The 22498-nt window shown below is 40.7% G+C and overlaps 1 protein-coding gene across 12 annotated transcripts in view; it reads right to left on the reverse strand.

The window, feature by feature from the left end:
• The window catches only part of LOC105479927 (coiled-coil domain containing 7), a 436030-nt gene that overhangs the window by 175754 nt on the left and 237778 nt on the right, over nt 1-22498 (reverse strand). For all 12 annotated transcript variants that reach the window (XM_071070238.1, XM_071070242.1, XM_071070239.1 and 9 more), the window contains 3 exons: nt 19861-19971; nt 16795-16905; nt 10970-11083 (listed from right to left, as the gene is read on the reverse strand). In XM_071070238.1, the coding sequence (XP_070926339.1) occupies nt 10970-11083; nt 16795-16905; nt 19861-19971 (336 nt within the window). The remainder of the gene's footprint in view (nt 1-10969; nt 11084-16794; nt 16906-19860; nt 19972-22498) is intronic.

Below are 22498 nucleotides of genomic sequence, written 5' to 3' on the forward strand. Positions count from 1 at the left end.
TCCATGTACACAACATGCAGGTTTGTTACATATGTATACATGTGCCATGTTGGTGTGCTGCACCCATGAACTCATCATTTACATTAGGTATATATCCTAATACTATCCCTCCCGGTGTGTGATGATCCCCTTCCTGTGTCCAAGTGATCTCACTATTCAGTTCCCACCTATGAGCGAGAACATGCAGTATTTGGTTTTCTGTTCTTGCGATAGTTTGCTGAGAATGGTGGTTTCCAGCTGCATTCATGTCCCTACAAAGGACACGAACTCATCCTTTTTCATGGCTGCATACTATTCCATGGTGTATATGTGCCACATTTTCTTTCTTTCTTTCTTTCTTTCTTTCTTTCTTTCTTTCTTTCTTTCTTTCTTTCTTTCTTTCTTTCTTTCTTATTATTATTATACTTTAAGTTCTAGGGTACATGTGCATAACATGCAGGTTTGTTACATATGTATACTTGTGCCATGTTGGTGTGCTGCACCCATCAACTCGTCAGCACCCATCAACTCATCATTTACATCAGGTATAACTCCCAATGCCATCCCTCCCCCCTCACCCCTCCCCATGATAGGCCCCGGTGTGTGATGTTCCCCTTCCCGAGCCCAAGTGATCTCATTGTTCAGTTCCCACCTATGAGTGAGAACATGCGGTGTTTGGTTTTCTGTTCTTGTGATAGTTTGCTAAGAATGATGGTTTCCAGCTGCATCCATGTCCCTACAAAGGACACAAACTCATCCTTTTTTATGGCTGCATAGTATTCCATGGTGTATATGTGCCACATTTTCTTAATCCAGTCTGTCACTGATGGACATTTGGGTTGGTTCCAAGTCTTTGCTATTGTGATTAGTGCCACAATAAACATATGTGTGCATGTGTCTTTATAGCAGCATGATTTATAATCCTTTGGGTATATACCCAGTAATGGGATGGCTGGGTCAAATGGTATTTCTAGTTCTAGATCCTTGAGGAATTGCCACACTGTTTTCCACAATGGTTGAACTAGTTTACAGTCCCACCAACAGTGAAAAGTGTTCCTATTTCTCCACATCCTCTCCAGCACCTGTTGTTTCCTGACTTTTTAATGATGGCCATTCTAACTGGTGTGAGATGGTATCTCATTGTGGTTTTGATTTGCATTTCTCTGATGGCGAGTGATGACGAGCATTTTTTCATGTGTCTGTTGGCTGTATGAATGTCTTCTTTTGAAAAGTGTCTGTTCATACCCTTTGCCCAATTTTGATGGGGTTGTTTTTTTCTTGTAAATTTGTTTGGGTTCTTTATAGGTTCTGGATATTAGCCCTTTGTCAGATGAGTAGATTGCAAAAATGTTCTCCCATTCTGTAGGTTGCCTGTTCACTCTGATGGTAGTTTCTTTTGCTGTGCAGAAGCTCTTTAATTAGATCCCATTTGTCAGTTTTGCCTTTTGTTGCCATTGCTTTTGGTGTTTTAGACATGAAGTCCTTGCCCTTGCCTATGTCCTGAATACTATTACCTAGGTTTTCTTCTAGGTTTTAGGTCTAACGTTTAAGTCTCTAATCCATCTTGAATTAATTTTCGCATAAGGAGTAAGGAAAGGATCCAGTTTCAGCTTTCTACTTATAGCTAGCCAATTTTCCCAGCACTATTTATTAAATAAGGAATACTTTCCCCATTTCTTGTTTTTGTCCAGTTTGTCAAAGATCAGATGGCTGTAGATGTGTGGCATTATTTCTGAGGGCTCTGTTCTGTTCCATTGGTCTATATCTCTGTTTTAGCACCAGTACCATGCTGTTTTGGTTACTGTAGCCTTGTAGTATAGTTTGAAGTCAGGTAGCATGATGCCTCCAGCTTTGTTGTTTTGGCTGAGGATTTTCTTGGCAATGCGGGCTCTTTTTTGGTTCCATATGAACTTTAAAGCAGTTTTTTCCAATTCTGTGAAGAAAGTCATTGGTAACTTAATGGGGATGGCATTGAATCTATAAATTACCTTGGGCAGTATGGCCATTTTCACAATATTGATTCTTCCTATCCATGAGCATGGAATGTTCTTCAATTGTTTGTGTCCTCTTTTATTTCACTGAACAGTGGTTTGTAATTCTCCTTGAGGAGGTCCTTTACATCCCTTATAAGTTGGATTCCTAGGTATTTTATTCTCTTTGAAGCTATTGTGAATGGGAGTTCACTCATGATTTGCCTCTCTGTTTGTCTGTTACTGGTGTATAAGAATTATTGTGATTTTTGCACATTGATTTTGTATCCTGAGACTTTGCTGAAGTTGCTTATCAGCTTAAGGAGATTTTGGGCTGAGACGATGGGGTTTTCTAAATATACAATCATGTCATCTGCAAACAGGGACAATTTGACTTCTTCTTTTCCTAACTGAATATGCTTTGTTTCTTTCTCTTGCCTGATTGCCCTGGCCAGAACTTACAACACTGTGTTGAATAGGAGTGGTAAGAGAGGGCATCCCTGTCTTGTGTTAGTTTTCAAAGGGAATGTTTCCAGTTTTTGTCCATTCAGTATGATATTGGCTGCAGGTTTGTCATAAATAGCTCTTATTATTTTGAGTTATGTTCCATCAATATCGAACTTATTGAGAGTTTTTAGCCTGAAGGGCTGTTGAATTTTGTCAAAGGCCTTTTCTGCATCTATTCAGATAATCATGTGGTCTTTGTCTTTGGTTCTGTTTATATGCTGGATTACACTTATTGATTTGCATATGTTGAACCAGCCTTGCATCCCAGGGATGAAGCCAACTTGATCATGGTGGATAAACTTTTTGATGTGCTGCTGGATTCGGTGTGCCAGTATTTTATTGAAGATTTTTGCATCGATGTTCATTAGAGATATTGGTCTAAAATTCTCTTTTTTTGTTGTATCTCTGTCAGGCTTTGGTATCAGGATGATGTTTGCCTTGTAAAATGAGTAGGGAGGATTCCCTCTTTTTCTATTGATTGGAATAGTTTCAGAAGGAATGGTACCAGCTCCTCCTGGTACCTCTGGTAGAATTCAGCTGTGAATTCATCTGGTCCTGGACTTATTTTGGCTGTAGGCTATTAATTATTGCCTCAATTTTAGAGCCTGCTATTGGTCTATTCAGGGATTCAACTTCTTCCTGGTTTAGTCTGGGGAGAGTGTAAGTGTCCAGGAAATTATCCATTTCTTCTAGGTTTTCCAATTTTTTTTGCGTAGATGTGTTTATAGAATTCTCTGATGGTAGTTTGTATTTCTGTGGCGTTGGTGGTGATATCCCCTTTATCATTTTTTATTGCATCTATTTGATTCTTCTCTCTTTTCTTCTTTATTAGTCTTGCTAGCGGTCTATCAATTTTGTTGATCTTTTGAAAAAACCAGCTCCTGGATTCATTGATTTTTTGAAGGGTTTTTTGTGTCTCTATCTCCTTCAGTTCTGATCTGATCTTAGTTATTTCTTGCCTTTTGCTAGTTTTTGTATGTGTTTGCTCTTGCTTCTCTAGTTCTTTTAATTGTGATGTTAGGGTGTCGATTTTAGATCTTTCCTGCTTTCTCTTGTGGGCATTTAGTGCTATAAATTTCCCTCTACACACTGCTTTAAATGTGTCCCAGAGATTCTGGTATGTTGTGTCTTTTTTCTCATTGGCTTCAAAGAACATCTTTATTTCTGCCTTCATTTCATCATGTACCCAGTAGTCATTCAGGAGCAGGTTGTTCAGTTTCCATGTAGTTGAGCGGTTTTGATGGAGTTTCTTAGTCATGAGTTCTAGTTTGATTGCACTGTGGTCTGAGACTCAGTTTGTTATAATTTCTGTTCTTTTACATTTGCTGAGGAGTGCTTTACTTCCAACTATGTGGTCAGTTTTGGAATAAGTGTGATGTGGTGCTGAGAAAATGTATATTCTGTTGATTTGGGGCAGAGAGTTCTGTAGATGTCTGTTAGGTCCACTTGGTGCAGAGTTGAGTTCAGTTCCTGGATATCCTTGTTAACTTTCTGTCTCTTTGATCTGTCTAATGTTGACAGTGGGGTGTTAAAGTCTCCCATTATTATTGTATGGTAGTCTAAGTCTCTTTGTAAGTCTCTGAGGACTTGCTTTATGTATCTGGGTGCTTCTGTATTGGGTGCATATATATTTAGGATAATTAGCTCTTCATGTTGAATTGATCCCTTTACCATTATGTGATGGCCTTCTTTGTCTCTTTTGATCTTTGTTTGTTTAAAGTCTGTTTTATCAGAGACTAGGATTGCAATCCCTGCCTTTTTTTGTTTTCCATTTGCTTGGTAGATCTTCCTCCATCCCTTTATTTTGAGCCTATGTGTGTCTCTGCATGTGAGATGGGTCTCGTGAATACAGCAGACTGATGGTTCTGGACTCTATCCAATTTGCCAGTCTGTGTCTTTTAATTGGACCATTTAGTCCGTTTACATTTAAGGTTAATATTGTTATGTGTGAACTTGACCCTGTCATTATAATATCAGCTGATTATTTTGCTCATTAGTTGATGCAGATTCTTCCTAGCCTTGATGATCTTTACATTTTGGCATGTTTTTGCAATGGCTGGTACCTGTTGTTCCTTTCCATGTTTAGTGCTTCCTTCAGGATCTCTTGTAGGGCAGGCCTGGGGGTGACAAAATCTCTAAGCATTTGCTTGTCTGTAAAGGATTTTATTTCTCCTTCACTTATGAAACTTAGTTTGTCTGGATATGAAATTCTGGGTTTAAAATTCTTTTCTTTAAGAATGTTGAATATTGGCCCCCACTCTCTTCTGGCTTGTAGAGTTTCTGCCGAGAGATCTGCTCTTAGTCTGATGGGCTTCTGTTTGTGGGTAACCCGACCTTTCTCTCTGGCTGCCCTTAACATTTTTTCCTTCATTTCAACTTTGGTGAATCTGACAATTATGTATCTTGGAGTTGCTCTTCTCAAGGAGTATCTTTGTGGCATTCTCTGTATTTCCTGAATTTGAATGTTGGCCTGCCTTGCTAGGTTGGGGAAGTTCTCCTGGATAATATCCTACAGAGTGTTTTCCAACTTGGTTCCATTTTCCCCATCACTTTCAGGCACACCAATCAGACGTAGATTTGGTCTTTTCACGTAGTTCCATATTTCTTGGAGGCTTTGGTTATTTCTTTTTACTCTTTTTTCTCTAAACTTCTCTTCTCGCTTCATTTCATTCATTGGATCTTCAATCACTGATAATCTTTCTTCCAGTTGATCGAGTCGGTTACTGAAGGTTGTGCATTTCTCACGTAGTTCTCGTGTCATGGTTTTCATCTCTATCAGTTCATTTATGGACTTCTCTGCATTGGTTATTCTAGTTATCCATTCTTCCATTCTTTTTTTCAAGGTTTTTAGTTTCTTCGCGCTGGGTATGTATTTCCTCCTTTAGCTCTGAGAAGTTTGATCAACTGTAGCCTTCCTCTCTCAAATCGTCAAAGTCATTCTCCATCCAGCTTTGTTCCATTGCTGGCGATGAGCTGCATTCCTTTGGATGGGGAGATGCGCTCTGAGTTTTTGAATTTCCAGCTTTTCTGCACTGCTTTTTCCCCTTCTTGTGGTTTTATGTGCTTTTGGTCTTTTATGATGGTGATGTACTGATGGGGTTTTGGTGTGGGTGTCCTTGCTGTTTGTTAGTTTTCCTTCTAACAGTCAGGACCCTTAGCTGCAGGTCTGTTGGAGTTTGCTTGATATCCACTCCAGACCCTTTTTACCTGGGTATCAGTAGCGGAGGCTGCAGAAGATAGAATATTGCTGAAGAGCAAGTGTTGCTGTCTGATTCTTGCTCTGGAAGCTTCGTCTCAGGGGTGTACCCTGCCATCAGAGGTGTGAGGTGTCGGTCTGCACCTAGTGGGGGATGTCTCCCAGTTAGGCTACTCAGGGGTCAGGGACCCACTTGAATAGGCAGTCTGACCATTCTCAGATCTCAGCCTCCGTGCTGGGAGATCCACTGCTCTCTTCAAAGCTGTCGGATGGGGCATTTACCTGTGCCGAGTTTTCTGCTTCTTTTTGTTTAGCTATGTCCTGTCCCCAGAGGAGGAGTCTACAGAGGCACGCGGGCTTCCTTGAGCTGTGGTGCGCTCCACCCATTTCGAGCTTCCAGGTGCTTTTGTTTACCAATGAAGCCTCAGCAATGGCAGGTGCCCCTCCCCCAGCCTTGCTGCTGCCTTGCAGTTAGATCTCAGACTGCTGTGCTAGCAATGAGGGGGGCTCTGTGGGCGTGGGACCCTCTGTGCCAGGTGTGGGATATAATCTCCTGGTGTGAAGTTTGCGAAGACCCTTGGTAAAGCACAGTGTTAGGGTGGGAGTTACCTGATTTTCCAGGTGTTGTGTGTCTCAAAATCCTTTGGCTAGGAAAAGGAATTTCCTTTCCCCTTGCACTTCCCAGGGGAGGCAATGCCTCACCCTGCTTCAGCTCTTGCTGGTTGGGATGCACCTGCAAACCAGCGCCAACTGTCCGACACACCCCAGTGAGATGAACCCGGTACCTCAGTTGAAAATGCAGAAATCACCCGTCTTCTGTGTCGCTCACACTGGGAGCTGGACGCTGGAGCTGCTCCTATTCGGCCATCTTGGGCGTGCCCCTCAGGTCAACTCTTTATCCAATTTGCCAGTCTGTTCTTTTAATTGGGGCATTTAGCCCATTTACATTTAAGATTAATATTGTTATATGTGAATTTGATCCTGTCAATATGATGTCAGCTGGTTATTTTGCTCATTAATTGATGCAGTTTCTTCCTAGAATCGATGGTATTTACAATTTGGCATGTTTTTGCAGTGGCTGGTACCTGTTGTTCCTTTCCATGTTTAGTGCTTCCTTCAGAAGCTCTTGTAAGGCAGGCCTGGTGGTGAAAAAATATCTCAGCATTTGTTTGCCTATAAAGGATTTTATTTCTCCTTCACTTATGAAGCTTAGTTTGGCTGGATATGAAATTCTGGGTTTAAAATTCTTTCCTTTAAGAATGTTGAATATTGGCCCCCACTCTCTTCTGGCTTGTAGAGTTTCTGCTGAGAGATCTCCTGTTAGTCTGATGGGCTTCCATTTGTGGGTAACCCGACCTTTCTCTCTGGCTGCTTAACATTTTTCCCTTCATTTTAACCTTGGTGAATCTGACAATTATGTGTCTTCGGGTTGTTCTTCTCGAGGAGTATCTTTGTGGCTTTCTCTGTATTTCCTGAATTTGAATGTTGGCCTGCCTTGCTAGGTTGGGGAAGTTCTCCTGGATGATATCCTGAAGAATGTTTTCCAACTTGGTTCCATTCTCCCTGTCACTTTCAGGTACACCAATCAAACATAAATTTGGTCTTTTCACATAATCCCATATTTCTTTGAGGCTTTGTTGGTTTGTTTTTACTGTTTTTTCTCTAAGCTTCTCTTCTCTTCTCCCTTCATTTCATTCATTTGATCTTCAGTCACTGATACCCTTTCTTCCACTTGATCAAACTGGCTACTGAAGCTTCTACATGCATCACATAGTTCTCGTGCCACAGTTTTCAGCTCCATCAGGTCATTTAACATCTTCTCTACACTGTTTATTCTAGTTAGCCATTCTTCTAATCATTTTTCAAGGTTTTTAGCTTCCTTGCAATGGTTTCAAGCATCCTCTTTTAGCTTGGAGAAGTTTATTATTATCGATCTTCTGAAGCCTACTTCTCTCAACTCGTCAAATTCATTTTCCATCCAGCTTTGTTCTGTTGCTGGCAAGCAGCTGCAATCCTTTGGAGAAGAGGTGCTCTGGTTTTTAGAATTTTCAGCTTTTCTGCTCTGGTTTCTCCCCATCTTCGTGGTTTTATCTACCTTTGGTCTTTGATGATGGTGACCTACATTTGGGGTTTTGGTATGGATGTCCTTTTTGTTGATGTTGATGCTAATCCTTTCTATTTGTTAGTTTTCCTTCTAACAGTCAGGACCCTCAGCTGTAGGTCTGTTGAAGCTTGCTGGAGGTCCATTCCAGACCATGTTTTCCTGGGTATCACCCACGGAGGCTGCAGAACAGCAAATATTGCAGAACAGTGAATGTTGCTGCCTGATTCTTCCTCTGGAAGCTTTGTCTTAGAGGGGCACCCGGCTGTATGACGTGTCAGTTGGCCCCTACTGGGCGGTGTCTCCCAGTTAGGCTACTCGGGGGTCAGGGACCCACTTTAGGAAGCAGTCTGTCCATTCTCAGATCTCAAACTCCATGCAGGGAGAACCACTGCTCTCTTCAAAGCTGTCAGACAAGGACATTTAAGTCTGCAGGAGTTTCTGCTGCCTTTTGTTCAGCTACGCCCTGCCCCCAGAGGTGGAGTCTACAGAGGCAGGCAGGCCTTGTTGAGCTGCAGTGGGGTCCACCCAGTTCGACCTTCCCAGCTGCTTTGTTTACCTAGTCAAGCCTTAGCAATGGCGGACATCCCTCCCCCAGTCTCGCTGCTACCTCGCAGTTTTATCTTGGACTGCTGTGCTAGCAGTGAGCAAGGCTCCATGGGTGTGGGACCCACCAAGCCAGGCATGGGATATAATCTCCTGGTGTGCCATTTGCTAAGACTGTTGGAAAAGTGCTATAAAAGGGCGGGAGTGTCCTGATTTTCCAGGTACTGTCTGTTACGGCTTCCCTTGACTAGGAAAGGGAATCCCCTGACCCTTGTGCTTCCCAGGTGAGGTGATGCCCCACTGTTTCAGCTCACACTCCATGGGTTGCACCCACTGTCCAACCAGTCCCAGTGAGATGAACCCGGTACCTCAGTTGGAAATGCAGAAATCATCCATTTTCTTGGTCGCTGGTGCTGGGAGCTGTAGACTGGAGCTGTTCCTATTTGGCCATCTTGGGTGGTTCCAGGTTGTGTGTTCTTTATGAGAATCTAATGCCTGATGATCTGTCACTGTCTTCCATTAGCCTCACATGGGGCCATCTAGTTGCAGGAAAACAAGCTCAGGGCTCCCACTGATTCTACATTATGGTGTATAATTATTTCATTACATATTACAATGTAATAATAATATAAATAAAGTGCACAATAAATGTAATGCACTTGAATCATCCCAAAATCATCCCCCACCTTGGCCCTGGTCCATGGAAAAAATGTTAAATTTGTTCACTTTCTCTGGTGTGAAAAAGGTTGAGGACCACTGATCTAGAACATAATTTTTTTCATTTATTGTGATACTGTAATCAATGGCCTAGAGATGACAAATTCCTCAGCATGGAAGAAGCAACTGCTACAAAAAAGCAAAAAGAGATCACCAGAGACAGCAACATAAAAATAGTCATTAGGCACACACTCCTCAATGACCTAAGTAAGGGCCTCACCAAAGTGATCTCTAGGTTTGGTTACCCAAAAGTAAGGACTCACAAAAGGAGATTAATGGGCTCTTGACCTAACTCATGGCCTGGTGGTAGTGTGCCACTGTGGGCTCAATGGTAGCCTCCTAGGGTCTGCCCAGTGCTGGCCCCTATAACTAATAAAAATGCTGCTCTCCTCTTCTCCCATTGAAGTTTGAAAAGAATTAGAGAGCCCTGCCAATTTTTATGCAAATATTTTAGTTTTTTTAAAAAAACAGAAAACAAAACTATGACATGGCCAATGTCCCTATGTCCCCAGTGAGGAATGGAGGCCCTATATCAAAGTTAAAGTTCAAAGTGGACATGGAGAATTTCATTTCTTGGGCCTTTTGCATAATAGCACACAGGTGACTGTGATCCCCAAAATCCCTGGCATGAGAATGAGGAGGAAACAGATAATGTTCTCTGGTTTTCAGCTGGAGGCCACTACCACCAAGATCCTGATCTGACTACAGGTAGGTCTCTTCAAGCCACTACATACTTCCATCATTATGGTACCCATTACTGAATGGGTTGTTGCTATGACATATTGTCTATGTCTACCCCTGACTGTATTCACCCCGCATCCCTGAGGGGAATTGTTGCAATTAGGACCGTTTTAGTGGGGTATATGGAAGACTAAACCAGCCAGACTACCAGCACCTAGTGTCTTTGTCTCTTAAAAACACTATCGACTGTCTTGGGGATGAAAAAAAAAAAATTTCTTCATTGCTGTGCTTAAGGAAGCCAAAGTTCACCATCTGGCCTTTTGCTTAAGGCATTGTGTGCCTGGAAAATAATTGACTATTGGTGGCTCATGCCATAGTTCTGTCTTTGGCACTGGTGTTACCTGACATTATGACTATCACAGAGGCTACTACCCAAGCTGAGGCAAATAGTTATAAAGCAATTGACATTGTAAATGCCCTTTTCAGCATCCTTGTCCACAAAGATGATCAAGATCAGTCTGCCTTACACTAAGTGGGCTGCATTACACCTTTAACGTCCTCCTCAAGGCTGTGACATGAAAACAGCACCACTCCCAGATGAAGCACTGGCCTTCCACTATATTCATCGCATCCTTCACTGGGCCCAGACAAAAACACTACCCAGCAAGGGCTGGGTCACTCTCAGCTTTAGTCACTCTCAGCCCCAACAAATAAAAGGAAAGCCAGACTGGAGCTCTCACATTCCCTTCATGAACATCTTCATGACACCATCTATCAGGTTACCAACAAGACCTCTACCCTTAGGTGCATCCTAAAGATAGTATGTTCTAGAGACCCTTCAATGACCACATAGGCTGTTTTTCCCCTTGGCCTTCTCTGATACATTTTGTCATTTGAGTTACACATCTCACCAACCTTCTGTTTGCCGATTAGAGTCTATGACAGAAGGATACTGCCACATGTTCCAAGGTTCCTGTTGAACACTTGGACCCATAATCTCCTACAGTTGGCTGAAAGTAAACACCCTTTGATAGACTAACGACTTTTATTGGATTTGGTGGACACTGAGCACATAAGCATGCCATAAAATAGTCTCAAGACCAGAAATTCCAACCAAATATTATTGTTCCCTAGTTATTTTAAGGTATTCACACTGTAACATGTAAAATTTCTATAAACTATACGCTCAACTACATAGTCATGAACCAAAGAAAAATGATCTAATGAGATTAACTTTTAAAATTTAAAGTTACCTGTAATTATTATACTTACTACTATGTCTTTTCTCTCTAGGAAGTTTTTCATTTTTTTTAATTTGCATTTCCAGTTTTGACAATGAATCTTGATGTTCAAGTGCAAGATTTTTGCCTGGTTCTTCTTCATGAGCTACATAAGGAGATGCATTTAGTCTCTTAATGGAAAAACAGACCTACTGTGAAATCTCTAGATTTCAAACTTGTAATTGTGTAGCAAAATTTTCTCATTCTGATAAATTTGTAAGTAAATTATCATAAATCCAGATATGACATGACTACTATAAGAACATTTTTAATGGGTGTGTGTTGAAGCTCATTATTTCATAACATTTCTAGGCATCTGATACATATTAGTCACTAGTTTCCTTATGTTATTTATACTTTAGGTTAATACATATTCACAGAAATAAAAATAAAAATGCATACATACAATGTTATTTATTATATCATATATGTAATTGCAAAATAGTCAAAACCACATAAACTTTCAAGCAGAGGAGACTGGTTGAATAAACTGAGATATGTATATACAGTAAGTCCTCACATAATGTCATTGATAGAATCTTGGAAACTGTGACCTTAAGCAAAATGACACATAATGAAACCGATTTTACCATAGGCATATTGACATAAACAAGAGTTAAGTTCCTACAGTATTTTTTTTTGTAACAAAAACATCACAAACTTCTAAATAAAGACCCAAAACACTTCCAATAGTAAACATTAAAATAAATGTGAGCTATACATAGATTTAAGAAAAAATAATAAAAACAAGTAAGACAATTATTTACCCAATTTGTGGTTAATCAGTGAGTGATGGTTGTCATAGTGGTGGTGAGTTAAGTCAAGGAACACACTCCTTGATTTATTCAAAGGAATAAATCAAAAGCAAAGCAAAATTGTAAGGAATGCCTCCTCCCACCATATAATTTAAAAGCAATCACAAATATGGTAGCTTACAGACTGCTTTTGTACTGCATTGTTTATTGTCATGCATTTGCATAATTATTGTATACAAATTTTTATTTTACAATAATTTGTATTCATTCATTCACTTGATTTCCAGCCCACTTATTCCAGTTAACAGTTGCAGGTGGTTGGAACATATCCTAGAAGCTCAGAGCACAAGGGGGGAACCAGCCCTCGACAGAATGCCATGCCTTATCAGGGTGCACTCAGACACATACCCACACTCACTCAGACAGGGACCATTTAGACACACCAATTTACCTAATATACATATCTTTGGAATGTGGGAGGAAATTGGAGCACCCAGAGAAAATTCATGCAGACACAGGGAGAATGTGCTAACTCCAGACCATGTGCCTGGCTAGGAATCAACTTTTTTTCTTATTAACATTATAATCAAACGATGTTGAACAAAATGATGTTACTCAAGTACGTGCTGTACCACACACTATGGTATAGTACATATGGTAAATAATGTGGTACAAACAACTGTAAGTGTAACTATAAAAGAAATTAAACATGTCTATAAATTGACTTGAAGGGATTGCAAAGAATAATGTGAAGGAAAAAAATACCTACAAAGGGGAAAACTTGAATGCTATCTTTGGGGAAGGAAGATGAAGAAATGAGAAAAAAATAGAGAAGGAAATAGATAGTTATCTTTACAAAAAGAAGCAGAGGAAAGATATAAGAAACAATGTTGTTGGTTACCTACAAAATGAGGGGAGAGGACTGGGGAAGAAAATATACTCCTCTAACTTTTTGCATATATATTGTTTTACTTTTGAAAGTAGTTTCATGGCCTACAGATTTCAAAAACAAAATTAAATCCACAAGGAAAACAAGGTGTGATGAAAACTAAAAGGAAATAATGAAATGAAATCATTGAAGAAAAAATAAAAGCAATAACTCATCAATATAGTATTTGACATAAACCCTCACTATTGGACATGAGAGGTGGAGGTGGAGTGCAAACAAATCATGAAATCTTTTTAGTTGGTTTGTTGTTCTAGTATATGTTAAGCAATCTGAACTCAATTTGAGAGGAATTAGAATAGGGAACAAATAACTAAAGGTATCCATGTGGTTCAGAGCTCCAGCTAATTCAGCCTTGGGGTCCATAAAATGGAAAATAGCTTCTTGCTTGGGGCTCCTTCCACTGTGAGACAACCCCATCCCATGCCCACTCACACAGTCTACACTGATGCACTTGCTAAGTGCTTTTCTGTGGGGTAAAATGGGACCCTGTAGAGCTGGGGACCTGCCTCTATCTAGCCTATGGCTTTTAATATGCTAGTAAGTGAACAAGGTTAATTGTGACTTTGAGTTTGGCCTGTTACTTAATAGACCAACTCAAAAACTGGCATTTCTGTTTCTGACAAACTACCACAAACAGCAGGGTGGTCAATGAAGCACAAAGCCTTTCTGGAAGGAACACTTTGGAAAGTGCTAGTGAGTCTGCAGGACACTCTCAGTGGAAAAGGAATGGGGAGACTACTGGATCAATTGCAAGAGACTCAGCATCCCACAGGGCACTCTGCCAGTCATGTCAATCATGTCTTAGAAAGTCCAGCAGACACCATGGGGTTTTCTAGAATGCTAATGTATTATTTACATGAGCTTTTCAATTCTGACATGGAACAATTGTCTCTTTATCCTCTGATTCACATACCAAGATATCCAATGAGTCAATTGAAAAATCTAGCAGATGGGCTCTGAGAAAGCTAGGGAAGTAATTTTGTGATTACTGCTCATGGCCCTAAGTTAATGGGCTCAAAAAGTTGGAGACTCTGCACACTCAGTTGCACCTAATGACTGTTCTTAGCCCTAGGCACTCCCCTAAAACTGGTGGACAGCCTGTAATGTAGTCAGTTATTGAGACTCATGCTTTAATGAAAAACAATGCAAAGTCCTGATGATCATTTTGCCCGCACTAAGAGACATGGGTAGTGTGCCTTCACAATAAAGTGATAATCTTGTTTAACTTAGGGAGCAAGAGGGACATATTGTGGAGCTTATCACTATAGAATGCCTCCTTAAGAGAGTCTTGACAGTGCCCATATTGCCTAAGGAAGTGGAGGAAAGGGGAACGAATGATGCAAACATCTGAAACCCTCTCCTTCCTCAGTTGTATACTATTTTTGGCTCTGACAGGATTGCCCACCCATGACGTGTTCCCTGCTACTGGAAAACATGTTTGGGCCATCATCTGCAGAGGCTATAATGACCCCTTGAGCCACACCACTGTCTCTAAGGTCACTGATGGAGTGAGGACAGTTGTGTTCCCTGCTACTGGAAAACATGTTTGGGCCATCATCTGCAGAGGCTATAATGGCCCCTTGCACCACTCAGCTGTCTCTAAGGTCACTGATGGAGTGAGGACAGTAATGACAAGATTTGACCAGACTCAGATCTCTAGTTTCATTTCATAGCCTTTACTAGCTCAATTAAACCTCCTTATAAGATAATGTCAATTAATTTGTGGCACAATTCAGATCTTAACTGACAAATTTCTGGGCATGGAAAAAGCATCTACCACCAAGATAGCAATGTGTGACCAGTGAACAGTGTGACCTAAAAATAATTTGGCATCCACTCCTGGGTGATCTAGTTGAGGGCTCTCCCCAAGAAATATCTGAGTCTAGTTAATCAACGATAGAATCTGAAGTAGGACACTGATGGACTTTTCACCAAGAATCTCCTGGTCAGGTAGTGGGCCATGGGTACCAACACACAGCCCCACTAAATCCAGACTGTGATGACCCCTATGACTAATGAAAGTGCTCTTCCCTTTGTACCTCCCAGTGATATTGAAATGAATCAGAGAACCCTCTACTACTTTTGCTCAAACTTCATGCTCTCGAAAATAAAGAAAATCAAGAGTTAGGCCAAGATCCCTATATTACCAGTGGTAATCCGAGAATGTATGGTAACATCAGAATTTAAAGGGAAGGTGGGAGGAAATTGCATTTCTAGGGTCATTAGGATACTGGTGCACAGGTGGCTGTGATCCCCACAACCTCTGACACCAGGAACTGGGGAAAAGAAGTAATGCTCTCTGGTTTTGCATCTGAGGGCACCACCAACAGGACCCTCGGTCAAACACTACCATGAGAGTATCCCTTCAGACAACTGCAAAACTCCATTTTATTCCCCTCCCCCACCAAATGTATTGTTGGTATAGATGTATTTTCTGTGTGAACCCCCACTTGCATTCATCCCAATCTCTGATGGGAACTGAGGCATTTAAGGTCATTTTAGTTGGGCATATGGAAGAGTGTAAATATCCAGATTAACAGCGCCTAGCACCTTTATTTCCCAAAATAGCTTCCTAGGAAGAAACAGAAATGGCTGTCGTCATTTGTTGAGCTTATTGAAGCAAAAGTTCTCCATGAGACTATTTCTTCATTCAATAACTAAGTAGATCTTGTACACAGCCTCAGGTGCATAATGACTCAATTGATTTTGCTGGTCCATTGCTATATTACAGCCCTGGGCACCAAAGACACATGAAACTATAGTTGTCATACAGGATATTTTCCAAACTGAGGGAACTTGGTTTGCAACAACTGACATTTCAAATGCCTTCCCATATCTTTTTTTCACTTAGATTTTCAGTTTAACCTTATATAGAATAAGTTGGAAAACATAACTAATATCCTTCCACAAGGCTACCAAACTGCTCTAATATCTGTCATCAATGCATAATGACCTCTAAGTGGCCTGGTCCCAAGGGAGGACTAGCCTTTCATTATATTGATTATATTATTTAAGTGGACTCAAGCAAGGACATCACCCAAAATGACTGGCTGCTCTAATGACTCACTAGTGGCTCTTAGCTGGGCCATTAGTTCAGACAAGATACAGTTACCTAGTACCTGGATGAAATGCCTAGGATTGATCTCTAAGGGGTGACATCTCATTCCAGAGGAGACTGCCAAGCTTTGATCTTTTCTGGTCTAACAAATAAAAACAACTTCAGGCTGGGTGCAATGGCTCACACCTACAATGTCAGCACTTTGGGAGGCTGAGGCGGGTGGATCATTTAAGGTCAGGAGTTTGAGACCAGCCTGGCCAACATGGTGAAACCTCGCCTCTATTAAAAATACAAAAATTAGGCAGGCGTGGTGGGGCATGCCTATAATCTCAGCTACATGGGAGGCTGAAGCAGGAAAATCACTTGAGCCTGGGAGGCAGAGGTTGCGGTGAGCCAAGATTGGGCCACTGCACTCCAGTCTGGGCAAGAAAGTGAGACTCTGTCTCAAAAAAAAAAAAGAAAAAAAAAAACAAAAAAAACAAGCCCAGCAGTTACTGGAACTGTTTGGATAAATACACTCTCATTTTCCCTATGTGTGATCCTTGATGACATTCATTCATCTATGGGGTTACCAGAAATTCTGTTTCATTTCAGTGGGGCCATGACCAAAAGGATGCCCTAGAGGCCCTTAAACAGGTGTCCTAGGTTACCTTCCCCTTGGTTATTATGATCCCCATTTGCTGTTTTGAGTTACAGATCTAAACAATATCTTTGCTGATTGGTGCCTATGGCAGAAGGCCACAGGTGAGAGGTTTTAAGTTTTTGGGCCCATAATTACTTTGAGTTGCCTGAAAGGCACACTACTTTGGAAAGACAATTAATTACACATTTGTTATAAAGCCTTGGGGGATACTGTGTGTCCTGTGGTCATGAAATAATCTAAGGGCCAGAAATGTCAACCAAAATGTATCAATATATTTGCCTTTTTTTCTTTAATTATGGTAGGGTATTCACATTTTAGTCAAAGTGTAAAACTTTTGTGAACCAAAGCAAAAATACCTTCGGATGAACTTACTTTTAAATAATTTAAAGTTATCTTTATTTTTTATACTTACTAGTAATTCTTTGTCCTTTGAGAGTGCTTTGTTCCTTCACTTGCATTTCTGATTTTGACATTGAGTCTTGATGCCCAAGTGTAAGATTTTCATCTGGTTCTTTATCATGAGCTATAGAAAAAAATGTGTTTAGTCCATAAATTAAAAATAAATCTATTTGAAATCTATAGATTTCAAATTTACCAGTGTGCAGTGGCATTTTCTCTCATTTTTATAGAGTTATGAATAAATTACCAAGATGCTATATCTACTATGAAAATTGTGAGAAGAGTTTCAATGGGCGTGTGTTGGGACTATCTCATCATATCAATATTCCTGCACTTTGAATATGTTTTATCTTAGTCTCTGGCTTTCTTAGGTTTTTTATATTTTCAATTAATACATATTCATAAACCAAACAATGAAAATGCATATGCACCAGGTTATTCATTACAGCATAATTGCAAATACTCAAAACCACCTAAATGTACAAGCATAGATCTGTTGAGTAAAGCATATAAACTATGACAACATCAACTATGGGCTATAATAAGGTCCAAAAAACTGCACATACCTTTATAAAAGGAATGAAAAAGATCCCTACAAACTGACTTGGTGATATTTCTATGAAATAATGTTTAGTGGAAAAAAACCAAAAGGGAAAATATCTAGAATACTATCTTTTAAGTAAGAAAGAAGAGGAAATAAGAATAATATAGAGAGATATCTATCTATATTAAATAAAACACAGAAAGATAAACCAGAAAACAAAGTAGTTTGTTATCAAGTCCCTGCAAACACTGCTTGCCGAGTTGCACCCAATGACTATTGTTAACTCTAAATATGTCTCTGGCATGAACAGACAGCCTATGATGACACACTTATTTGAGATTTATACTAAATTTGAAAGAATAAAGTTCTCTCAGGTTCACCTCACCAGTGACCTGAGGAGTTTATAGGAACTTGCGTAGTTTGCTTCTACCATAAAGGAGGTAAGCATGTTAAGATAGTGTGTGACAGTGGCACCGTATATAGTGTGTCACAACAGGGCCCCTCGTTCTGAGTGTCCTAAAAGTGTCCAAGGAAGATGAGGAAGGGTGGCAGAGAAAAAAAAGAGATATGAGCACTAGAGATACTCTCCTTTCTCTATAGGCTATCATTTGTTCTCTGAAAGTTTGGCCCACTCATGATGAGCTCCCTGACACTGCAAGCATTGTCTAGTCACTCAACAATGAAGTCTCAAAGAAGAGCTTGATGGACTCCCCACTAAGGATCTTCTGGCCAGGCAGTAGGGCATAGGGCCAACATACAGCCCCACTAGAGTCAAAATGGTAGTGATACCTATAACTAACACATGTGCTATTTCCTCTACCCATCATAGTGATCTTAAGATGAATCAGAGAACATGGTCTGTGTTTACCCAGAAGTCTCAGCTTTCAAAACAAAACAAAATTAGGGGTTAGGCCAACAGACCTATTTCCACAGTGGCACCTGAGGATGTATACCAAGTCAGAGTTCAAAGAGGTCATACTGCAGAACTGCATAACTCACACCATTCGAACACTAGTTTACCAATGACTGATCTCCACAATCTCTGACACCAGGATGAGGGTGAAACAGATAATGCTATATGGTGTGTGGTCTGAAGCCACCAAAAACACGACCCTTACCCAAACACAACTATGGGTGGGTCCCACTGGGCCACTACAAGCCTCCGTTTATATGACTCCCTCTACTGAATATATTATTGATATAGAAGTACCTTCTGTGTGAACCCCCAATCACATCAGCGTCAAGCCCTGATGGGAACTACTGCAGTTAAAGTCATTTTAGTGAAGCATGTGGAAGACTGTAAACTTACTAAACCACAAGTGTCTAGAGATTAGTCTCCAGAAATTACCTGAGGGAGAAATAGAAATCACTGCCCTTATTGCTCAGCTCTTCATAATCATAAAGCCAAAGATGTTCATGAGACTATTTCTCCATGCAATAACTAAGTTGGCCTGTGTATCGCCTTGGGTGCCTATAAACTCCATTGATTATGGGAAGCTTAATGCTATGGTACATCTTAGAACACTACTATGACCTGACATTGTGACTGTCCATAAAGGTAATTACCCAAGCTGAGGGAAGTAGGTATAAAGCAATCGACATTGCAAATGCCCTTTTCAGCATTCCTGTCCACACAGATGATCAGGAACAGTTTGTCTTATATGGAACAGGTTGGAATACACCTTTAAAATCCCTCCGCAAAACCATGATCTGGAAACAGTTTTGTTCCAATTAACCTTCCAAGACATTGACGACTCCCTACTGGTAGGCCCAGGCAAGTCCACCACCCAGCAAGGACTGGATGTTGTATTGGCCCAATGCAGCAACATGGTGGGGCCATTAATACATAAAAAACACAAAGACCTTGTTACCCAAGGGGAATTCCTGGGAGTAAACTAGAAAGGGGAAACATGTCTCACGCCTGAGGAGATAACTGTCAAACTATGGTCCCTCTCTATTGCAACAAATACACAAGAGGCCAAGCAATTCGTGAACCTATTCTGCTACTGGCAGTCTCACATTACGCAATCATTTTAAAGTTACCAAAAAGGCCTCTACCTTGGAGCAGGCTCCAACCAACAGAATGCCCTGGAGTCCATCTAACAAGCCTCCTATGCCACTGTTCCCCTTGGCTTCTCTGAACTTTATTTGAGTTACAGGTCTCAGCAAATTTTCTGTTCATTGATTGATGCCAAATGGAAGCAGCTTACTGAATAGGTCAGCGGAATAAATTGGGCTTTTGGACCTGTAACTTCCTAGAGTTGGATAAAAGGTACACACTCTTTGAAGGACAATTATTGGCCTGTTATTGTGAATAATGAGCACATGATCATGGCTACAAAATACCATTACAACCAGAAATACTAACTAAAAGTAATAAATACTCTAGCTTTTGTTCTCTAGTTATCTTATGGTATTCACACTTTAGGTCCAAGGTAAAATTTCTGTAAATTCAAGACTCATGAACTGAAGAAAAATATCTTTGCTGTGACTAATTTAAAATAATTTAAAGTTATGTGTAATTTTTATACTTACTGGTGAGTGGTTGCTCTGTAGAAGTTTCTTGTTTCTTTACTTGCAATTTGGTTTTTGACATTGATTCTTGATGCTCAACTATAAGCCTTTCATTTGGTACTTCATTATGAGCTACATAAAGAAAATACATTTATTCCACTAAATAGAAAAATTGATCTATTGTGAAATTTCAGTATTTCAAATTTATAAAACATTTACATGAGCATTCTCTGTCACTTGTACAAAGTTATAGCTAAATTACAATAATGATAGATTTGATGAGAAAATGCTGAAAAGAATTTTAATGGCTGTATGTTGATGCTTTCTCACTTTATAAACATTTCTAGGAATCATATATAGTTAGTCTATATTTTTCTTAGGTTATTTATATTGTATAGATCATACAGATGTCATAAACCAAACAATAAAAATACATATGTACAAGTTTATCATTATGGCATTATTTATAATTACAAAATACTCAAAACCACATAAACGTTCAAGCATTGGATATTGGTTGAAGAAGCCAATGTATATACCATATACCATAAAGTTCTAGGGGTGTCCAAGGGAGAGAATACAGTCACAGATTCTTAGTTTCTACTTCTGGTTGTGCCAGTAAAGCCCCTTTTTCATTCCTCTTTTCCGCTTATCACTAGAGACAGAAACTAAAAACAATGGCTTTGGGCTGCTAAAAGCCCAAAACAAAACAGACCAGAATGACAACAACAACAAAAATAAGGCAGGTTGGACGAGCTTGTTATAAACTACAGTATAATGAAAGTTATGGTTAATAATGTGGTACAAATAGCTATACATAGAGTTGTAAACGCAATTTAAAAATCTCTATAAACTGACCTGTAGGGATTTCCAGGAGATAATGTTAAGTGAAAAAAAACCTGAAAAAGGGAAAACTTGTATGCCACCGTTAGGTAAGGAAGAAGGATTAAAAAAAAAAAGAAAGAAAGGACATTAGAAAGATACTTAGCTTTACAAAATGAAACAGGTGAAATGTAAGAATACAATATAGCTGATTACCTACAAGATGAAAGAGGGAGAACTAGGGAAGGAATGGAACTTCTCTAAGTATACCTTGCATATTTTTTTACTTTTGGAATCAGTTTCAGGTTTCATATATTTCAAAAAAAATAAAACTAAATCACAAAGGATAAGAAGAAACTAAAACTGAAAGCAAATTTAGTGAACCTATTAAAGGGAAAAAATAACTCACACAGGTAAACCATCAATACAGTATTTAACATATGCCCTAATACATGGGCAAGTGTGTGGAGAACAGACCGTACACACATCATAAAATATTTTCAGTAGGTTTGTTTCTCTAGAAGTACGTGCTAAACAATTCTAAAATAATTTTGGAACTGCAATACAATCTAGATTTCAAGATCAACATGGCTGACTAGAAGTAGCTAGTGTGAACTGCTTTCACAGGAGAGAAGACAGAATGGCAAGTAAACTTATAAATTTGTAAGTGGCAAGTGGCTCTTCAACTGGCTCATCCAGGAGGCCACCTTGGGATTCATCAAGGAAGCAGTGGTAACCCATGGAGAGCAGAGAGGAGTAAGGCAGGACAGCTGCCTGCCTGGGATTGGCACAGAGCCAAGGAAGGCTCTCCACCATACACACCGCTGCCATGAATCTTTGCAAACCTAGGCACAAGAGATCCTGCCCAACCCTACTCCCTGGGAACCCCAGACTGACACAGAAAGCTGCATGGAGTCACAGCAGATCCCTGTTCAGGCCCATGTGAAGCTCCAAGGGCTTTGGATTCCTGAGCACCCTGGGACCAGCTGCCATAGCTCTGCCAACAAGGGAGGCAAGGATCTCCCATGCGCCCCAACAATAAGGGCCCCATCTAGGATACTGAGATGTGGACAGACTGTAGGCCTCACCTCTAGGGTACCTTGCCAAGCAAAGCCAACCGGCCTAGGTCCTCAGCACAGCCACCCACCTCACCCCCACCCTCCAACCTGAGCACTTGGGCTGGCTGCAGCTCTGTGTTTCTCTAGGACAGAGATTCCAGAGGTAACACAATAGGCCCACAGCTTTTGCCACTGCCAAAGTCCCCCCAGTCCCTGTTGCCCTGAGGCTAGGGAGACAGTATAGAGCTCAAAAGCTATCTTGGGCCTCCAACATGCCACACGTGCCATACAGAAAAACAGCCAGACTGTTTTTCATGCAGGTCCCAGGCCTTGCTACTCCTTACTGGGCAGGGCCTCCCGACCTTGGCCCTCAACGCAGCCACTCTACTTCTGCCTGATCACTTCCATCTGTGGCAGCTCTGTGTTTCTCTGGGGTGGAATTCCCATTGGCAACTGGCAACCAGTCCCTCTGCCATTGCTGCTGCAGTAGTACTCATCCTTGTTGCCACCAAGCTGGGGAAGAAAAAAGAGCCTGAGTGCTTTACCTGAGCCTCCAGCACACCACAGCTGACCTACAGAGAAGAGGCACGACTGTCTTCCGTGTGAGCCCCCACTCCTCCTGCTCTTCACCAGGCAAGGCTCCCTGGCTTGGACTCCACACAAAGCCACCTCACCATTGGCTGACTGTTCTGATTGGCAGCAGTTCTACCTTTCTTTAAGGTGGAGCTCCCAAAGACAAGTGACAAGACCTATGCTATTGGCACTGCCAAGGTCCCCAT

This window comes from Macaca nemestrina, chromosome 9 (genome assembly GCF_043159975.1).
Source record: "Macaca nemestrina isolate mMacNem1 chromosome 9, mMacNem.hap1, whole genome shotgun sequence".
Classification (NCBI taxonomy): domain Eukaryota; kingdom Metazoa; phylum Chordata; class Mammalia; order Primates; family Cercopithecidae; genus Macaca; species Macaca nemestrina.